The following is a 20,640-nucleotide window of genomic DNA, read 5'->3' on the forward strand; positions in this document are numbered from 1 at the left end:
GTTACCAAATGAAGCCCATGGACTCTTTAAGAAATTAGAAATCCAAACCACAGGATCTTTATTTTTAGCTTGTGAATCATTAGATTAATGATGAATTAAGATGTTTTCTAGCATTTAAAACTAGTAAATGAATGTTAGCCAAACATATAAGGCAATTAGGAATAAAAAGAAGGAAGTTAGGATTAGTTTAGACATGCTTTAAGAGCTTAAAAGTTCTTAAACTTTGAGATGTTGTTGTCCGGTGGATCAGGGGCGTAGTTTCTTAGGGGCCAAGAGGGGCATGTGCCCCCCCCTGATTTTTGGGCTAGAAGTAGGAATTATAGTTCAAATTTTTTTTGTTATTGGCCTGCTCTTTTCAAATTTGGGCTTTGGCCCCTCCCGATCCCTCACATACTCCAAATATCCAATAGTCCAATATACGAATTCTCCAAGCGATTCTTCAAGAAATCAAAATCATTCATCCAATTTCCCAATTCGCTAAATCGCTTCTCGCTTTCTGTTGTGACCTTTGTTGCTGTCTCTCATTGTGTCGCACTGTCCCTGTCTCTGCCTGGTCTCATTCTCGAGTCTGAAGTCTCTCCATCGGCCATCGCCATTCGCCAAGTCTTGAAGTCGCCATTCACAGAAAATCAGAAATCAGGTATGGTCTCGTATGGAATCCCGATTCCCGAATTCTGTTCTTTCTTTTCTAGTTCTCTACTTCTTGTGTTCTTTCTTTAATTCTTTTGATTCTTTTGATTGTTGATTGCTGAATGTTGATTGTTCATTGTTGTGCTGCTACTGCTATTTGCTGTTTCTGAGTTTCCCTAATTCTCTCGGTCCAAACTCCAAATTAGGAATTAGAATTTCTTTTTAACTTGGCTTTCATTTGCCAAATGCCAATTAATAACCTTTTGATTTCAGTTTTGGATTAAATTAATTGTTGATAGTTATGACTTATGATTTAATGTAAGCTCTAGGACACCAAAAAGGAATAGAAAACTATTGATTTGGTCATTTGGTTATGCACTTATGCTTCAAACAAAACTAATTATTGATTTGGTCATTTGGTTATGCACTTATGCTTCAAACAAAACTGAAAATCAATAAGAGATTATTGATTTGGTCATTTGGTCATTGATCTGTTTTCACTTAATCACTTTTGATTTTAGTTCATTTTTTTCATTTTTCAGTTTTCACATATTGTTAATTGTTAAATGAGTTATTGGTTATTGTTATATTTTTGATTTTGATTGAATAATTGTTCCTTCATTTTGATTTTTGTAGATATAATCATGGGAAAGATGAAAACCTTAGATTATTTTTACAAAAGAAAGGTCATAGAGCATGAACAAGTGAGCCACAACCGCAAGAAACGGAAAATCAACAAGAGAATGAGCCATAACTGCAAGGAAAGGAAAATGTACAAGAGAATGAGCCACAACCACAAGAAAAGGAAAACCCTAATGAAGTTGATTTGAAGAATCTAGAAAGAGATCCCGCTAAACGAAAGCAAATGTGGGATTATCCGGTTAATTTAAGGGAACAAGTGAGATGAGCTTATATGAATTTAGGACCTTTCCAAATACGTCTTAAGGAGTATCAAGCTAAAGGTTCAACGAAACATCCTCGTAGATTCCAATATTCTTGGTTCAACATTTTCCCTAATTGGCTAGAGTATTCTCCAACAACACATGCTTCTTATTGTTTTATTTGTTATATATTTAATGATAAACCAAGTGTGTGTCATGGTTACGATGCATTTACTGTTGAAGGATTTGACAATTGGAAAAAAGTTAATGATGGGAAAAATTGTGCATTCTTGAAACATATTGGTTGCTCACAACATAGAAATGTTGTTGCATTCGCTGAAAACTTGATGAACCAAGCAACACACATTGAAAATATCATAGTGAAGCAAAATGAAGCACAAATATTGAAAACCCGTTTACGATTAACAGTTTCAATTGACACGGTTCGTTGGTTAACCTTCCAAGCTTGTGCTTTACGAGGACATGATGAAACTCCTAATTCCAAAAATTGTGGTAATTTTCTCCAACTACTAAAACTTCTAGCATCTTTTAATGATGAAGTTGCAAATGTTATATTAGAGAAAGCTCCTTATAATTCAAAGTATACTTCTAGGGAAATTCAGAAAGAAATTCTTAGTATTATTACAAATAAAGTTCGAAAGCATATTCGTAGTGAAGTGGGGGATTCATACTTTTGTGTCATGGTTGATAAGTCACGGGATGATTCTAAAAAAGAGCAAATGGCGATAGTTTTGAGATTTGTTGATGCGGAAGGAATCATACAGGAAAGGTTCTTGGATTTGGTTCACGTTAAGGATACCTTATCATTAACCTTGAAAACAAATATGTGGAGACAACTTTTACACTATCAATTTGATGTTAGTAAAATATGTGGCCAAGGTTATGATGGTGCTAGTAATATGAGAGGGGAATGGAATGGATTGCAAGCACTTGTTCTTAAGGATTGTCCTTATGCATATTATGTTCACTACTTTGCTCACAGATTTCAGCTAGCCTTGGTGGCTGCTTCAAGGGAAATTATTCCGGTACACCAATTTTTCAGAAACTTAATTTTTACAATTAACGTAGTTGGTGCTTCCAGTAAGCGTCATGATGAGTTACAAAAGGCAAAGGAAACAGAGATTGAACAATTATTGGAACTAGGTGAAATCGAATCTGGTAAAGGATTGAAACAAGTTGGGACATTAAGAAGAGCCGGTGATACACGTTGGGGTTCTCATTTTCGTTCCGTTTGCAGTTTGATTGACATGTTTGCTTGTACTCGTGTTGTTCTCCAAGGAATAATTGATGACGTATCCGCTACTTATTCTCAACGTGGAGATGCTAATGCAACTTACTGTTATCTGAAATCATTTGAGTTTATGTTTATTCTTCACCTGATAAAGGAAGTAATGGGAAAAACTGATATACTTTCTCAAGCTCTACAAAAGAAATCCCAAGATATTCTTAATGTTATGGAGTTAGTTTCAGCAACAAAGGAGGGTCTAAATGATTTCAGAAACAAAGGATGGGAGTCTTTACTTGCACAAGTAAAGTTTTTTTTTTTTGTGAAAAATATGAAATAAATATGCCAGATATGAATGCTCCATATACTTCTACTCGATATCGGTCTCGAAAGACAGATAATCATGTTACTTTTGAACATTTTTATCGAGTGGATTTGTTTACAGCTACATTGGACAAACAGTTACATGAGTTGAATAGTAGGTTCAATGATCAGGCGATGGAGTTTTTAAGTCTTAGTTCTACTTTAGTTACTAAAGTGATTAACGTTGATCAAATTTGTCTTCTTGTTGAGAAGTATTATCCTGAAGATTTTACGGAGCAAGAGAGGATTCAATTACGATATCAATTGGAGATTTTTAATATTTATATGACAAAGAATCCAAGGCTAAGTGGTGTATCAACTATTGCTGACCTATGCACGCGTCTTGTGGAAACTCAGAAATGTGAGACATATTATTTGCTTGATAGAGTGGTTAGGTTAATCTTAACACTTCCGGTTTCTAACGCAACAACAGAGAGGGGATTTTCAGTAATGAAAATATTCAAGAACCGTCTTCGCAATAAGATGTCAGATGATTTTCTTGCAAACAACTTGGTGATTTACATAGAAAGAGAAATTGCTGAAAACATTGATTCGAAGTCTGTAATTGATGAATTTAAAGACATTAAAGGTCGTCGGGCTGAGTTGTAATCATTTTTCTATGTGTTTTTGGTGTTTATTTGTTGAAAACAATTTGTTTTTTTTAAGAATGTTAATTTCAGTTTATCCCCCCCCCCCCCCCCCCCCAAGTTAGTTGTTCAAGCTCTGCCACTGCGGTGGATCCACTCGATCAAGCGGATTTGCAAGGCATAATATACTCGACCAATTAAAACTTGTTATTAATATTTGTAAATTGTGTAACTTTTGCATGTGGGGTCTAAAATCAAGTCTAAAAATTTGAGACAATATTTGTTATTTAGGGCCGGTCCAAACGGTGGGCAACCCCGACGACCGCCCAGGACCCACGTCTCCAGGGGGCCTAAAATTTATGGGTATGTAGTGTGTATGTGTGTGTGTGTGTGTATATATATATATATATATATATATATATATATATATTTTCTATGGTTTGAATCCATTCAACTTGCAAATTACTGGTAACGAAGTGACTAGTAGGGATCTATGATGAACTTATGACAAATTCTAAGGGATAATTATGTATTTGTGATTCAGAAAAGTGTTCTAATAATAGCAAGATGTTTCTGAAGAGAAACATATAGGGAATGGAGGGCAGGGGAATGGAGGGTCGGATAAAGGTTTCATTATACAAAATCAGAACATAAAACAGGTTTACTGTACGAAATAATTACATAATAGTTTTTTGTGCAATGAGTTATAATTGGTTGGGTTTTTCTTAGGGTTGAGCATGGGTTGGTTTTGAGGTAAACCTGAAACTAAACCGACAAGTTCAACTTTTGGCTTTTGAAACCCATTAGGTATTTCGGTACGATTTTTGAATGAGTTCGGTTTTTTGTTTCTTAGATCGGCTTTCGGTTTCAACTAATGGGTTGTTGGGTTTTGGTTTTTCGGTTTCAACTTAGTAAGTTAGTATACAATAATTATTCATAATATATGAACTCATGCTTAAGCACTAACTTATGCTTCTAGTTCTACCTTCTACTATACAATAATTACTAATAATATATTATATCCTCCTTAATAAATGAAGATTTTTTTTGCCACGTGTCAATCTCTCATGAGTTTTGACACTTGTCATTTTGTGGTATTTTTGAAATAAATATTATCCACTTGTCAATTTTTGGTTTGTTTCAATTTTAAAATTAAAACCATATACTTATATATGTAAAGTATTAAATATCATATATATGATATTAAATTGCAATAAATATGTTTATTTCTTTTTTATTTTAAAGTTTTACATTAAAAAATATTTTTTATTTACGCTTTAATGTTTAATATTTTTTTAAATCAACCCGTGTACTACACGGGCTCACACCTAATTATATAATGTATAGATTGGTATCGATTTATGGTTCAATTTTATATATTGGGTCGGTTTCAGTTTGTGTGTCGGTAACAAAAGTTCAACGCGAACCAAAACCGAACTTTTCGGTTTTAAAAATCTTAACCCAAAACCAACGATTTGGGTTTGGTTTTGGTTTTGTCACTTTTTATCGGTTTCTTGGTTTTCAATTTCGGTTTTGCTAAGCTACGGTGACTCTCAATGGTTTGTCTGTTATAAAGCATTTTCATAGGCATGAACTTAATAATTTTTCACGTATCTAAGGATAATAGATTGAGTAGTAATCTTATTTAAAAGGTGGAGAGAGATTAAAAAAGAGGTGGAGATCACTTCGTATTGATGAAACAAAAGATTGCCATGGCGTGATTCTGAAAAGACCCATCATAAAGTCCCTCACTTCCCTTTTTCCCTCACTCGTCGCTTCTAATACCACCCAAATTCTTCTTTTCTTGACCCGACACCACCAGAAAAAAAGTGTAAAAAGCATTAAGAACTCATGCTCACTATCACTTTGTTATGCAAATTTCTGAAAAATTGACACAAAGAGCCTTTCTTGGTTTCATGAATTTGAATACCAATCTCCAATAGATATTCCCTTACTTTCTCGTCCCCTTTTTCACGATTCCAACATTCTCTTCATTCTTCATTCTATTTGTTTATGTGTTTTCCGTATAAAAAGCTTCCCCTTTCTCTATTCTTTTCAAAACCCCACTTCAATTTCATCTTTCTGTTTTGTATTTCCTGTTTAAATCCTAAACCCATGTGGTATTTGGTTTAAGTTCAAAATCCCATGTCAATTATGCAAAAATCTTGAACACCCATCTCAGATTTGTCGTTAAATTATTGAAATACGATGGTTGGGAGTGGTATATCGGAGGTGATCACTAGCAATGGTTGTTCAAAGATGTATTCAGATATGAATTGTACATTGAATACTAATTCTTCCAGAGATCTTCATCTTCAACCTCCACGTCCTTCTCTTCTTCGTTCTACCTCGAATTCCCCATTTTCTGGTCTTGTTATTTGTGTTACTGGTCTATCCAAAGGTGATTCAGTCTTCCTTTAATCATCTCTTCTTTTGATCTTTAACCGTTTCTGGTTGATCAATCTGTTTTATTTTTTGTCATCTCTCTATCGTACAAATTTCAACGATTTAAAGTACTTATTATCTTTGTAATCATATTGATCTTGGTGTTCTTGGATATTTTAACTGGTAGTCAAACAATATGAATTTTATAAAAGTTGCAACCTTTATGAACAATGAAATAATGTTTTATGACTTCGATTCGCTTCTTTCCCTTGTGATTCAACAACTTAAATATTTAGAACATGCCATGCATCCTTGATCTTTCTTTTGACTTTTGTTACAACACCAAAGAAAAACTTTGACTTTTGCTATGATGAAAGTTAATTTTCAAATTCACGCCTAAATGATTATGTTATTACTTTGAAATTTAAAACTTCAGTATTTTCATAATCGAACACAATCCCTTCTTTTCTTTTTAATTTGCATGATGCTAAATTTTGAATGGTGAAATTGATTACTTTGACCACAAAAGTATGGTTTTTGGACTTATTAATGTTCTTGTTTTTCTTTACATCTTCCATTCTTGTGTCACGAAGTGCATTCATTATTACTTTATTTGAACTAACGAACTCTTCTGTTTGGTTTCACCTACCTGTCTTACATAAGATTTAGAAGAAGTCTTGCTGGCCAAATCTTTGACTTTTTCTTTGATTTTCTTCTTGATGTTGACCGACTCACAGAAGCAAGAAAACAAGTGATGCATGCAACTGAGCGATTGGGTGGTCAATTTAGTTCCCATTTACATCCAAAGTGTACGCATTTGGTGGTTCAGATATCCTTTTTCCATTTTTAGTTTGATATTTATACCCAAAGTGTACACGCTTGAATAATTATGCCAAATAACTATTTGTCAAATTAAATATCTAACAAAAAGATCTTGCGAAGAACCCATATCAATATAATACTATCAGTTAATTTAAAAAACTCTTTTTGGGAAAGGAAATGGAGAGAGTATATGATCTTGATGAGTAACTTAACGAATATCTACAGCTTCCATGAACGTAAATCCGCGTATGCATCAAAGCACGATCTCTTCATCGTTACACTTGGATGGTTTGTTGATAGCGTAAGAAAAAACGGTAAAATATATATATATATACTTCATCAATTCTTCTTTGTCATGATTGGGCTTGTGGGCCAGCTCAAGGCTTCCCAAAAGAATAGCCCTTTTCGTAGAAACTAATGTTGCTCTTTTTTTTTCTTGTGTTTAGTGAGATTGAACGAATCATTATACGGTGTTAAGAGTTTTGGAGAGGATTATATGGCTAAGAAGGATCTAAACCGAAATTCTTGTCTTCCTAATGCTATGGTGGATAATGTTAAAGAATCTAAACTGATACAAAGAACAAGATTACATTTAGAAGAGAAGAAAAGAAGAGGTTCTATGTTTTCGGGTGAAAGCGTGTATGTTGACCCTGATGTTCCGGTTGAGCTGAGGAACAAGGTGGTGGAGGCTGCTCGGGACGAAGGTGGTTTACTAGTGAATGAATGGTTGGTTGGTCAACAGGCAACTCATGTGGTATGTGAAGCTTCTTCGGTTGGAAAGTATCTCGGTCAATCCAACAATAATCTTATTACTGTAAGTTTTACAAAATTTATAATATGATACGTATATATCGCTCATCATCTGTATATATATGTTTTACTGATCAATACCAAATGATGGACCACAGCCTCTATGGTTTCTGAAGACTGTGAAGGAGGCAAGGACACAGAGGCTTGTCCATTTGTCTGCTGACTTGGCACGCCACCTAGGAATGACGATGCGGAATGTTCCAGGTGGCAACGATCAAAAGGTATAAAATCGGCCCAGTTTAATTTTGTTGTATCTACCGGAGCAAAATGGTATTTTGGTCAATTTACATCAAAAACTTTCGTAAGTATCGTATCAATGCTTCCAAGTTCCAACAAGGCAATAATATTGATGGAATAAAAAGTTACATAAACAATTTCATGAATCAATAAGAACGATATGATAATATTATTAAAATAAATTAATAATAATATAACAAAGTAAATGACTTGCCTTGATCGTCTTTGCAACAAATGGTAACATGGGCAAATCAATTTAAAAAAAAAGTAAATGTTAGATACTAATGATTTCTATTAATCGTTCCATATTGTTATTGTATATGTAACTTGATGAGTTTTAGGATGGAAATATCATGAAATCTAGCCATAAAGAAAATCAAAGCATTGCAATGCATGCTAAAATGGGAGTTAGGAATCGCCGTGCTCAGGCGATAAAACCATCAGCTCCAAGCGTCCTTCTGGATTCAATAAACTGGATTATGTCGGAGCCATCATTGACCGCATATATCTGTAACAACAACTCATTCAGTATTGATGATGCCAACACATCTGTTCCAGATGCTTGTTTCGTGAACTTCTTGCAACCACTCTCCGAAAGGTTACTTTTCACATCATCTTTTCTTTTCTTTTACCTTGTGCTAATTTGGTAAGGTCACAAGGCTTAGCCCATTTGTATCTTTATGTTATGATATATATATATATATATATATATATATATATATATATATATATATATATATATATATATATATATATATATATATATATTGTTCTTTTTGGTGCAGGGAAAAAAATGAGTTGATTTTTGGAAACCATTTCATTACAATATTGTTTCCGGTGGACCGGTTTGGGGAGATGGGCCCGTATTCGAGGACGTTCTTCAACAACACAGGCTTCACATGTTGGCAACTATTACATCACATCTACTCCTTTTATCAAGTAAACACTTTTCTCTACCCAACAATTAAGACTGAGTCAACTCATTGCTTAAAACTCACTATTCAGCATTTGTTGTTGTTAGGAGAACATGTCAACATCCGAGATAGAGTTAGCCATCCACACCGATTCTAGACATGCTGAACAACTACGGTCAAACTACTCCACCAAAGAAGTTGTAGAAGTCAAACGCATTGACTTCTTAGGGAGTCGAAGAAGGTTTCAGATGCTCAAGCGTGTATCTGGGGACCACAATAAAAATGTCTACGAGTTGTTGACCAGATCATAGTACTTGTTCCAAATTGACCTCATTTATGAGAACAAGAGTTATTCTAGTAAGCTATGTATTATGTATGGATGTTTATTTTTGACTTAATACTGAAAATATGAGAGAAAGCAAGTTTTCCCCATTAAATCCTTTTATTTATTTATTTATTTATCTACAAACATGTCCACTTTCATTCTTCTAGCCAATTTTGAGCTTTCTGAGTCGTTGGAGCTCATAGAGCATGAGTAAGGCAGCAGAATCAAAAGAAGTCTTCTTATCTGCACGTGGGTCCCCCGTGAGTTGTATAACACCATAATCAGGAATAGTCAAGCTGATATGTGACTTGAAGGTATTAAACCCTGTTCTTTTCTCAACCCCTTCCCCAATTTCAACCAGAGATCTGCAAAATCATGATTCATTTGGAAGCTGTTTGTGTCATTTATGTACAAATAATATGAAGCAAAATTTACTAACATTGATCTTTGTTCTGATGCTGTGATATTGGGAATGGGCCACTGCATTTTCTTGCACAGCTCATAAAGTGCAATCCTTGGTCCTCCTTTCTTCATGTTGATACACTCTATCACTGCTATGCCATTCAAACCAACATCAAATTCAAAACCTGTTGTAGATCAAAATTAACAAAGATCTATGATGATTGATTACCTGGGATTTCAACCTTGGAATTAGATCCTAATTCCTCCTTCATTGATGGCTGAGGATCAAACAGAGCTATCTTAGCATCCTTATTAGGACTTATCTTTGATGGGGTTGTCTCATTTTTCTTATTCTTTTCATTATCGCTTTCCCCATCTTGATTATCCTTCCTCAAAATCCCTCTTTTCTGTCGAATCAAATCACATAAACATGTCAAAGACAACATTAATAATGGCAAGGCAAAATGAATAATAAAAAGAAAACCCTAAAAACCTCTAGCTGTTTTAACAATTGAAGAGCAGCTTGACCCCTTGCAACTTTCCTGGTTTGACCTGTTCCATTACCAACCAACAGGGCGTCTTTGAGCTGCAACCTTAGCTCAGAAATTACCATATCGCCATTGCTTCTACAAGTTTCTTTAGTGAAATAACCCATTGAGTCGCATAATTCCATCAACTCACGTAGAGGAGGAAGCTCAAGTTTATTCGGTGTTACAATTGGAGATAATAATGGCTCAAAGATTCTCCAAACTTCATCAAGATTGAGCTTGGTATCAAGTAATATGGCCCCAGCAATGCTCTCAACCAGGTCACCAAGTGCCTACATCACAAACCAATAAAGCAATGGCCCGCTTAGACCATAATATACACTTAGGGACCCAATGGAATGAGCCATTCCATTCCTTCCCTGGTTACATATCCATCATCCAAACACTATGCATTGGATTTGGATCAATCACTACTGGTGTCCAGTTTATGCAAGAAATAGAAGATGAGAAGTGGTAAACTAACCTTAGGGGATTTCTTGGTTTGGAGAGAGTTTGTATCAGTGGAAGAGGTGGCCACAAATTTCTCATACTCTTCAATCTGAGTTTTGAGAAAGCCAGAGCGATACTGAAGGTGGTGATGAAGGTTGCGTCTGACAGCAGCATATGCAAAATTTTCATTATTAACCGATGCCGAACGTAGATCCGTTAGTTCTCCAGGATCAATATCTTTGTGTTTTTTGTACAGATACCATGTAATCAGTATGTCCAACACTGAGTCCCCAAGAAACTCCAACCTCTAAAAGTAGAGCATTATTACTATTATGTTGTAATAAAAAGGAATGATAGGCAAAGTCATAAGAAAGCCTACCTGATAACAGTATCCAACTCCTTGCTCTTGACCTGAAGCATGAGTGATGGCTTCCAATAACAAACCCTTCACCACAAATTCATACCCAATCTTCGACTCTACACACTCAAGCACTTGAAGTTTTGGGGTGTATGCATGAAGTGAAGCCATTTTAATGGCTTCATTGATGCGCGATTCATCAAGCTCACAACTCAGACCCAACCATTTCATACAGTGAAGAGCTCCGGTCAAACCAGCTTCCACATAATAAGCTCCCACCAGGGCCTCAACACAGTCCGACACTGTCTTTGACCCCATCCACCTGTGGCCCACATCACACCACTTTCCAAGTAAAGTTTTCGTATCTTCACTCTGGTATTTGCTGTCGATTGGCACATCTGTCGTCTCGATGCCATGATCACACGGGTAAAGTCTTGAAGGATGCTGACCTGGCGCTGTCCATCGAGTAGGGTCAAACGCACTGTCTCTTATGAAACCCTGTAAACAATTCAAGAAATTTTTGTTTCAGAGATTTTGCTAATATTATTAGCAATGGATTACAATCTTTAGAGCATACCTGTAAATGGACGCCGATTCCCAAATCGTACAAGGTGGAATTACAAACTTGCCATGATCTCCGAGAAGACAGCTGTCCTTCATGTTTGTTTGGGTATTTCAGATAAAGATCACAACTGACTGCATATTTCAGCACTGAATCACCAAGCAACTCCAATCGTTCCATGGAGAAACTTTCATTGCATCGAAGAGTCGTGATGGCTTCTAAAATCTAAAAGGAGACAAGAATCATGATATTAATGGGATTGCAAACATTCCTTTAGATATGCAGCTGTGGGTTGTACTCCCGGGGTAGTGATGTATGTCTAGAGTACAACCCGCAAAGCTTCAATGAAGATAATAGAAGTACAAACCAATGAGCTGGAGACATGTATGTCAGTAGAATGGGAAGTGATCTGTTGACGAAGCTGACTAGCCAACATCAAGGACTCAAGGCGATGCATGAATGAAGGTAGCAAATAAAAAGGTTTCACAACATCAAGTCTTGCATCAATAACAACTAAAAGTTCAGGTGGTATGCGAGCATTGTATCTCTGCCTCTCTGTATTCACCTTACAACTCTCAGAACGTATCTTCTTTCCATGTAAAATACCTAAAAATACCAACAAACAAATCGTTAATTAACGAATTCTATTTTATATGGTTAAAATCATCACATCGTATATTTCAAGAAACCTTCATTATTGAAGTCCACAAGAAGGTTATGTGCCTTATGGCTTTGCTTTAGCAGCACCATGTGTTGTGCTGGGTGTAGTAGAGCAATTCCATACTTCTTGTCAAAATAGTCAGTGAATGATGAAAACCTATTTCCATCAAAAGGACTATCTGCGGTTTCATTTTCAAGCACCTCGAGAACTGTGTAGATTTTCCCAGTGTGAAAAGCCAAAACTACAAGGTCCTTTATGTTATCTTTATGAACAGATTTGTTTGCAAAGTGAACAATCTCTGTGTGATTGGAATCAGTCATGACTAAATCCAAACTCTTCACTTCACTTATGTCATTACGAGACTTGATGAAGTCAACAGCGGATACACTAGAGTCAATTGTCTTCCAATTGATTGTTAAAGGTTCTACTGATTCCAAAGGCAACAACAAGTAAATGTATGATGAGCTCCACAATGTTGTTTGTTTGGATCCGATATCCAACTTCCCAAATATACCATTGAAGAATACTTCTTGGAAACACTTTGCTTTTGATATCTAGTAAAAGAAACCAAAAACATAACATTAAAAGATGGAGGTCAAGAGTTACCAAAGATGTAAAGATTTGTCAATGATTAAAACTTTTGTAACACATGATAGGATATGGCCCGTATGACATGGAGTATGACTTGGACTGATTTCAATGGGACAAAAATTGCAGCTTTTTTGTCCCACCTAAAACCTTGGCTTTCACAAACTATTTTAAAGTGAGTGTTAAATATAAGTTTTTGCTCATACCTGCTCTCCATTGAGATGCAACTCCACAGATGAAGAAACAGTGCATTTCACAAATTTTGAAACCAAAAACAGTTCAATTTCAATATTGCCAACATCATCCTCTAGTTTAGATTCAACCAAAAGAACGAAACTTGAATATTGCACATCGACAACACTACATGAGAAAATGATTTTGTAAGCAAAAAAATTTGCCCCATCATCAGTTTTGTCTCCCCAAGTCCCTGATAGTGCACGAATGAGTGTGGTTCCATGTAGCTCCTTCCTCTTTGTAGTCCCTGTCATAACAAAACAACATGAAACGATGCTTCAAATTACATTAAAAAGAAACCCTAAAATGAATATACATTCCATATCTAATATGCACCTGCACCAGAGGATTGTTCTTTAGTCTTTTTAGCAGATGTGATATCTCTTGAAGGATCTTCATTGTTAGGGAGAAGATGGTCATTGAGTCCCCCCATTTGGTGCAACTTTTTACAGGCCTCCAAACATACAAGCTGCTTTGAAAGATGTGAGGTCTTAGACCGAGGACCCGTTATGGTTTGAAATGCAGCATTGGGAGGTAAAGTCATTTTACACTCGTATGAATCCTCCACCAGTAAGAATTGGAAATCTGGTTTGGGTGTGTAAAACCTATGGCACAACACAAGCAAGCAAAACTTGAGAATTTGAGACACAAACTTCATAAACTTTTTAATAAAAAAAGGAATCAATCGTACTTGTCGCCAGGGAGTTTTGAGCAATATCTATGAATGAGGCTAACACTAGAATCTGCAGTGACTGAAGCTCCTGTTGCCTCAACAAAGTAAGCTTCTGTTTCTTTGAAGTTGCATGGCTCTACAACGCCTGTGTTGGGGTCTCTTTTTTTGGAACTTTCCATTATGGTCTGTTCACTTCGAATGATATCACAAACATGCTCCCTTTGCTTTGCATTTCCCCTATTGAAACATCTTCTAAAATATAACTTTTCATGGGAAGAAGTTATGATGATGATGATGATGATGATGATGATGATTACCTCTCAAGCATGATGATGAACTTGGAGTTGGTTTGACGAGCCCTTCCACGTGATTGGACATTGCTACGAACTGTTTTTGTGATATCAAAACGGATGACAGTTGAACATTTTGGCACATCAATCCCTTCTTCAACAACATCCGTAGCAATTAGTAGATTCACCTGATTCAGAGAGAGACACCTCATTTTCACTTTTAAGATTCAACCAAAGGGACAAAATAACAAGTATGCCTATGGCTACATGCATAAACGACATTAAAAGAGGTAAGCATTTGCTATCATGGACTTGGATATCAAATGTAAACCTTATTAATGTGTTAAAATTTATAAGAAGATTCTACAGCAGTTTTTTGAAATTGGAACATAATAGATATGAATATGTATACCTTCCCAGAGCGAAAAGAATCAAGAGTCTCCTTTTGCAGTTTTGGAGACATTGCATCAACGGATGTTGCACTACCAGTCAAATATGAAACAGTCAAATGAGACAAGTCTTCAACTCTCTTCAAGATTATGTCAATGACTTTAGCTGTTATAATTCTTTCTACAAAAATAAGGCATAATACTTGTGTAGCTTCCCTGAAAGCAAAATCCCCAAACTAGTTATTGGATTTGTTAAATCTCAATGAAATTTATTTTTTACCCATAACAGCAACGTGCTTACATTTCTTTACCAATAATAGCAATGCATTTCATATTTTGCTTATTAAGCAATGTAGTTATATTTTGTTACTGATTTGGACATTGTACTTTATTTGTTACATATTGCTATCATCAGTAAAGAAATGTAAATATGTTCTATTATAAGTAAGGAATTGTAAGTACGTTGCTATTAATTGCTATTATCAGTAAACAATGTGAGTACAATATTATTATGGGTAGGTATATTTAGGTTTATAGATATTATGGGTAAAAAATAAAGTACATTGCCTATATTGGTAAAAAGAGTTAAGTGCATTGCTATTTCCTACAATTTGCCCTTGTAAAATCTACCAAAAACATAATAATTTAAGGTGTTTAGTGATAGTGAACTTCAAATATGTATAAGTGGTTTTATTTGCATCTCAAAGAAAAGATACCCAAACACTTATATTTTGAGCAAAATACTCATTTATATAAGAGTTTATTCCATAAAAGTCCTTATACTTTCTTTCTTTTTCCGTTTTAGACCTAAAAAAATTTTTGCAAAATAAACCCAGCTTTAACCTATTCCTCATTGTTTCATTAATGGAGCTTGAAACCAACAAGTAAATTGGGTTTATTCTATAACAGACGCTATATTTGGCCTTTTTCCACTTCAGACCTAAAACTTCTTTTTTTCAAAAAAAACCCAACTTTAACCTATACCTTGTTATTTTATTAATGGAGTATGTTACCAAGGTAACAGGTAACCCTATATCCCCCCCTAGGTCACGTGCATCCTAATCATAGATCACCTAAAAGAAGAACTTTATTGATGAGCCCAAGCAGTTGAAGGTCTACCAAAGGAGGAAGCATAAGGCAAACGTTGGATCAGCCCACGTGAACAACACTTAGCCCAAATAAGTGGCAGGGGCAGTTTAGTCTTTTGTGCCCTCTGCAGGAATGTTCTTTTAGTGTTTTTTTGCTGTTATGGGTCGTAGTGTCGTGGTGTTAGCACTAACGTTGTCTAGCCAGGCTTTTTGGGGACCATTCCATGCCTGTGAGTATTTAAGCATGCCTAGTCTTAGTGTGAGGGAGGGAAGAAATTTGTGTTTATCACTCATTTGGAGAGCTCCATTCCTCTCGAAAGAATGGAGAGTTACCTCTGAAATTGAAGTCTTCTTCCTTTACGTGATTGTTCTGTTCTTATCTGTTTATATTCTGTTCGAGGGCTTATCATTTATTCTAAAACCCTAGGTCATGTTTCTTGTCTTCTTCTTGTACACCACATTGGGTCCCCTAAAATGGCTTACTCCTCAAGCAAATCAGGAACAAAAACATAGTGAGGAATGTTGAAATAGAATTATGATATTGTGAGGATGAATCCCCCATATTTACCTCCTGTAACAAGGTTGTTTTCACAAGACCAAGTCTGTTGTCAAAGGCTATCCCACGGTTGTTTTAACAAGTTCTGATGGTATGTTCATTTTAACGGTATATGGGGACTGTTTTGCAAGCAAGTTTGACCTTTAAACCCATTTTGACCCAAGTATGTTGCATGACAGTTAATTTTTATCCTAACAAAAAATAGCAACTTATTTGCAAAACAGTCCCATACACTGTTAAAATGACCGATAATATGTTTTCGGACAGTTTTGCAAATAAGATATTTTTTGTTGGGAAAAAATAAAATGGCATGCAAAATGGGTTTAAAGGTAAAAAATAGCAATTGCTTCTAAAACAATCCCGATACACTGTTAAAATGAACATGACATAAAACCTTGTGAAAACAACATTAGGACAACCTTTAAAAACAAACTCATTCTTGTGAAAACAGCCTTGGGATAGGAGGCAAATAGAGGAGCTTCATTCTCACAATAACAGAATTCCATTTCAGCAATCCTTACTAAGTTTTTGTTCCTGATGCTCAAGGAATAAGCATTTCAGGGGACCTAATGTGGTGCAGAAGAAGGAGGAGACATATGACCTAGTTTTAGAATCAATTCTTTTTTAGGTCAAAATCCGGAAAAAAAAAAAAAAAAAAAAAAAGAGAGGCAAAATGTAAGGTCTTTTATAGAATAAACCCAATAGGTTTACCTGTTGGTAACCGGCTCCATTAATGAAATAACAAATAAAAGGTTATAGTTGGGTTTATTTTGAAAAAAAAAAAAAATAGGTATAAAACAGAAAAATGACAAAATGTAGGGTCTTTTATGGAATAAACCCTTTATATAAAGATGGAGAGACTCCATGATGAAATGAGGGAGTATTTAATTACCCAAATGACAGGAAAAGTTGCAAGAATTGATATAGTTTTGGTGAGATATAACCAGCTGCAACCATGTTCTTATAATCACATCCAGCATCAAATATATGTTCATGGCCTGAATATATGAAAATAAATTTAAAAACTAATCATTCCACAAATTCATAAAATTCTCAACTATGAAAGATGATAGTCAAAAAGAATAAAAGTTGCCAAATAGCATACCATTTGGCAAAGATTCCCCAATGATAGACAAAGCTTCCTCAAGGAAATAAAAACATTGTGAGCAGCTTTTCTGAAAAAAATCACATTCTTCTACAGCTTTGGGGGCATGCTCTATACAAATTTTAACAGCCTAAAAAACAATAAATAATATAAATGAGCTAAACTAGTGATTCTGAACTAAAAGTTTACTCTTTAAATTGCTTAAAAAACAATACCTCATAAGCACACAAAAGCCCCAACTCATCAAGACAATAAACAACCTTAGTGTAATCATTAGACAACCTCTTTCTTAGAATTTCATGTTTTTCATCGGTATCTTTGTAATTACTTTGTAGCGACACTTGCAACTCCAGCAGTTGTGCTTCAAACTGTCATTAAAACAGGGGAACAAAAGAAAACGGAATGATTTATTTCTCAAGGTTCAGTTTTTATTGTAAAAAAATCCGTAATTTTTAACATATTCCACCTTAAATCTTGAGGATTCCAGTTTAGCTTTTAGTTCTGAATGAGAAACCTTAGATGGCTCATAGAAACAATAGGAATGTGAGGCAGATGGGGTGACATTCTCCAGCTCTGTCCTGTTTCTTATTGTGTAAACCTTCACATTCACAAAAAACAATTTTAATCAACAAATTTTCATATTCCAAATAACTTTTAAATAAAGATTTAAACTTGTGAGTTATGATTTGTGATTTCTACTACCCGAGAATCCAACATGCTTTCAAGCATTGTCATTTGTGCTTCACAGTCTTCAGTCGAAGAGACACCTAATGTAGAAATTATAGTACAAAAGATGTATATAGTTATATGTTGATTACCTTCAATATTGGAAAAATTGTGCATAAATACAAATTTAAAAAAAAAAAAAAAAAAGTATCTAAAGGAAATATGTCAAGAACAACATCCACCACCAATGTGTGCCCTGCTACTCACGTTCTCAGCCTGCATCACTGAATATGATCCGTGTATTGCAAATCATATTGAGCAACGCAGAATGAAATGTAAGTTTTGAGACAATCATGGATGATAGATCTTGTTTCTTATTATTGATTTATTTCCACATCAATTGTTCACTGGATAAAAGATGTTAAATAGGTATTTGTTAGAAGTTAGGACATAATGGGGAAAGACTTCTTTCCTTCACTTTCTCTATTAAGTTGTTCTCTTTGCATTAAGATAACAAGAAACACCCATATTTAACGTCTACCTTGTTACAGAAATGCAACATGATTCAGACCCCATGAGTGGAGAATTTCACATTCTTACGCCCCAATGTTATAAACAATTTCAAAGTCTTTAGATTTAAAAAGATGGAAGAAACTAAAAAAAAAAAAAAAAAAAACTAACCTTTTTTAGTTACAGGGGATGCAGTCATGCCAAATACTTTTGGCTTGTCAACAGCTTTGAGATAAAATTCCTTCAAAAAGAACAAGATAAAACCTCACCAACATATTTTTTTCATCACAAAATCATTTATATTAATAGTGAAAGATAATTAATTACCTTCATTATGGTTACATAAGGATGATTACCAGTAGCTCGGTGACACTCATCAATAATCAATAAACATATTCTTTCAAAGTTCACAAACGCATTCCTCAAGGAATCCAACAAAATTTGAGGAGTCATAACCATTATCTGTTAAAATATAACAAAAACGATATGAAAACACCAGCACTCATACGCAAAGCTTTTATTAAAATATAAGAAAATGATGATGCGAACTTCTAATCTTTTATAAAATCAGAAATAAACTCACTTGATTTTTACTTGTCTCGTGTTCCCAAATGGAAGCATCCCATTCATCAACCTTCTTTCCATCGATATTTTTACCAACACCCACTTTAGTCCCATGGTAAAAATCAACCATAAGATCTGTGTTTTCCCTAAGAACCTTACATTGCTGCAATTCAAAACAGATACCACTTATCTTCAAATTTGATTTGGATTTCATAACAAAATTTACCACTTATCTATCTCCCTCGTTTCTCTATCTTCAACTAAGTTGGCAGAGTCTAATAAACGTAAATTACCCAATATTTTTATAAATGGTGTTCATACTATACCTGTTCAACAAGATTACGAGTTGGGGCCAAGAAGATCATCAGTTTCTTTTCAGATAGTTGATTTTTAAGAGAAAGTGCAACTTGTTTGATGATCATTACGGCGATCATTGTTTTTCCGGCGCCGGTGTCCAGATGAGCTATGGTATTACGCCGCATAGCCACATTAAACACATCCAACTGATACCTAAAATTCAAGATTAGCAGAAAGGATATCAAATCAAATAGAAATAGAGAACTGCAGATAAGAAAACATAATCAATCCAAGAGTCTTACTCTCTGGGTGACAAATTTGTTTGGGGAATAATCACGTCTTCCGAGCTTCATCAAATAAATCCACATTAATCAAGACATAGTTAGTTTTATATGATATCACATTTAGTAGGATTAATAAATTGAAGAAACTCAAAACACTTACGGCCTGGGTTGTTGGCTATTAGATGAATCATAAATCATCGTTTCAAAACTTCTCTTCAAAGGGTTTGTTGGGTTTCCTGAAATCTCAGAGGAATGCATGTTTCCGTTCAACTGATTAGCAACCCAAATCAGAATAATTTTGGTGTGTTTTTTTTGGGGGAAGACACGGAATATGTGTGTTGTTTTGTTTTTCTCGAGAAATCTGACGAATATTGTAAAACTTCTGCAAAAATATCGATCACTAGGTAGTGCGACGAATCAATCCAGTGTACGTTTTTGCTGTGTTTTAAAGAGGGTTTACTTTTGAAGAAACTTGCATGAACATTGAGGATTCACGGAGAGGACTGAGTTCAAAGTACTTTCCCAAAGTGAAAAAAAGAATCTCTCTACGATTGGGATGATTGACAGGATCGTTTTCCAAGTTAAAAAATAATCTTTATTGGGATGATTGAGAGGTGGTAGGAGAATATTATTTACGAGAGAATATATATATATATATATATATATATATATATATATATATATATATATATATATATATATATATAGGGTTAGGTTCATGTAAGACGATCTAATTTTGTGAGACCGTGAGACGCATTTTTTTATTTTTTTTTAGTTAATTCAAGTTCCGAAAATAATATTTAAAAAAGAATTTTTTGATTTTTCCATTTATTTTGCATTTTAAAATTATTTTTAGAATATGTAATTGTAATATTCTATTTAGAATATTTAACGTATTTTTCAAAAAAAATAGGATTTTTTTATTTTTTTTAATTTTTTTTAGTTAATTCAAGTTCCGAAAATAATATTTTAAAAAAGAATTTTTTGTTTTTTCCATTTATTTTGCATTTTAAAACTATTTTTTAAAATATGTCAGTGTAATATTTTATTTAGAATATTTCACGTATTTTTCAAAAAAAAAACAGGATTTTTATTTTTTTTATTTTTTTATTTTTTTTAGTTAATTCAAGTTCCGAAAATAATATTTAAAAAAAAAAAAGAATTTTTGGATTTTTCCATTTATTTTGTATTTTAAAATTATTTTTAGATTTGGTCTCACGGTTTCCCAAAATTAGA

General features: G+C 34.4%; 3 protein-coding genes across 5 annotated transcripts; 2 read left to right on the forward strand and 1 right to left on the reverse strand.

The window, feature by feature from the left end:
- The first annotated feature begins 1,543 nt into the window (after positions 1 to 1,543).
- On the forward strand, positions 1,544 to 3,729 carry LOC145009927 (uncharacterized). Its single transcript, XM_078968542.1, has 2 exons — positions 1,544 to 3,014; positions 3,107 to 3,729. Exons 1-2 carry the CDS (start codon positions 1,544 to 1,546, stop codon positions 3,727 to 3,729), a joined length of 2,094 nt encoding a protein of 697 aa, XP_078824668.1.
- A 1,685-nt stretch (positions 3,730 to 5,414) lies between these two features.
- On the forward strand, positions 5,415 to 9,312 carry LOC145012557 (uncharacterized). Its single transcript, XM_078971355.1, has 8 exons — positions 5,415 to 6,108; positions 6,830 to 6,921; positions 7,138 to 7,228; positions 7,361 to 7,728; positions 7,823 to 7,945; positions 8,303 to 8,559; positions 8,747 to 8,900; positions 8,983 to 9,312. The coding sequence occupies exons 1-8, from the start codon at positions 5,916 to 5,918 to the stop codon at positions 9,184 to 9,186; spliced, it is 1,482 nt and encodes a 493-aa protein (XP_078827481.1). The 5' UTR covers positions 5,415 to 5,915; the 3' UTR covers positions 9,187 to 9,312.
- Positions 9,245 to 19,977, reverse strand: DCL3 (dicer-like 3). Of its 3 annotated transcripts, none has more exons than XM_078971354.1 (25): positions 19,565 to 19,977; positions 19,423 to 19,467; positions 19,150 to 19,333; positions 18,843 to 18,986; positions 18,587 to 18,721; positions 18,431 to 18,500; positions 17,786 to 17,850; positions 17,550 to 17,681; positions 17,299 to 17,451; positions 17,084 to 17,213; positions 16,871 to 16,976; positions 14,358 to 14,550; positions 13,973 to 14,133; positions 13,674 to 13,892; positions 13,319 to 13,587; positions 12,955 to 13,229; positions 12,189 to 12,714; positions 11,867 to 12,105; positions 11,515 to 11,724; positions 10,959 to 11,435; positions 10,614 to 10,886; positions 10,096 to 10,422; positions 9,832 to 10,009; positions 9,640 to 9,754; positions 9,245 to 9,565 (listed from the first exon to the last, which is right to left on the reverse strand). In XM_078971354.1, exons 1-25 carry the CDS (start codon positions 19,660 to 19,662, stop codon positions 9,364 to 9,366), a joined length of 4,926 nt encoding a protein of 1,641 aa, XP_078827480.1. In that variant the 5' UTR covers positions 19,663 to 19,977; the 3' UTR covers positions 9,245 to 9,363. The 3 variants fall into 3 exon arrangements, with proteins under 3 accessions (XP_078827480.1, XP_078827479.1, XP_078827478.1); XM_078971353.1 differs by having other exon boundaries at positions 9,640 to 9,751; positions 13,674 to 13,904; XM_078971352.1 differs by having other exon boundaries at positions 13,674 to 13,904.
- Positions 19,978 to 20,640: the final 663 nt, after the last annotated feature.

The sequence above is a fragment of the Lactuca saligna genome, chromosome 8, assembly GCF_052625555.1.
Source record: "Lactuca saligna cultivar CGN05327 chromosome 8, ASM5262555v1, whole genome shotgun sequence".
Lineage (NCBI taxonomy): Eukaryota > Viridiplantae > Streptophyta > Magnoliopsida > Asterales > Asteraceae > Lactuca > Lactuca saligna.

Coding starts and splice junctions, on each gene's coding strand:
- LOC145012557 (XM_078971355.1), top strand. CDS start 5,916: ATGGTTGGGAGTGGTATATCGGAGGTGATCACTAGCAATGGTTGTTCA. Junction 7,229..7,360: donor TGATAGCGTAAGAAAAAACG/GTAAAATATATA, acceptor TCTTGTGTTTAG/TGAGATTGAACGAATCATTA. Junction 8,901..8,982: donor ACATCTACTCCTTTTATCAA/GTAAACACTTTT, acceptor TGTTGTTGTTAG/GAGAACATGTCAACATCCGA.
- LOC145009927 (XM_078968542.1), top strand. CDS start 1,544: ATGAATTTAGGACCTTTCCAAATACGTCTTAAGGAGTATCAAGCTAAA. Junction 3,015..3,106: donor AGTTTCAGCAACAAAGGAGG/GTCTAAATGATT, acceptor TAAATATGCCAG/ATATGAATGCTCCATATACT.
- DCL3 (XM_078971352.1), bottom strand. CDS start 19,662: ATGCATTCCTCTGAGATTTCAGGAAACCCAACAAACCCTTTGAAGAGA. Junction 19,334..19,422: donor ACAAATTTGTCACCCAGAGA/GTAAGACTCTTG, acceptor CTTGAATTTTAG/GTATCAGTTGGATGTGTTTA. Junction 17,851..18,430: donor ATCCCCTGTAACTAAAAAAG/GTTAGTTTTTTT, acceptor TTTCTACATTAG/GTGTCTCTTCGACTGAAGAC.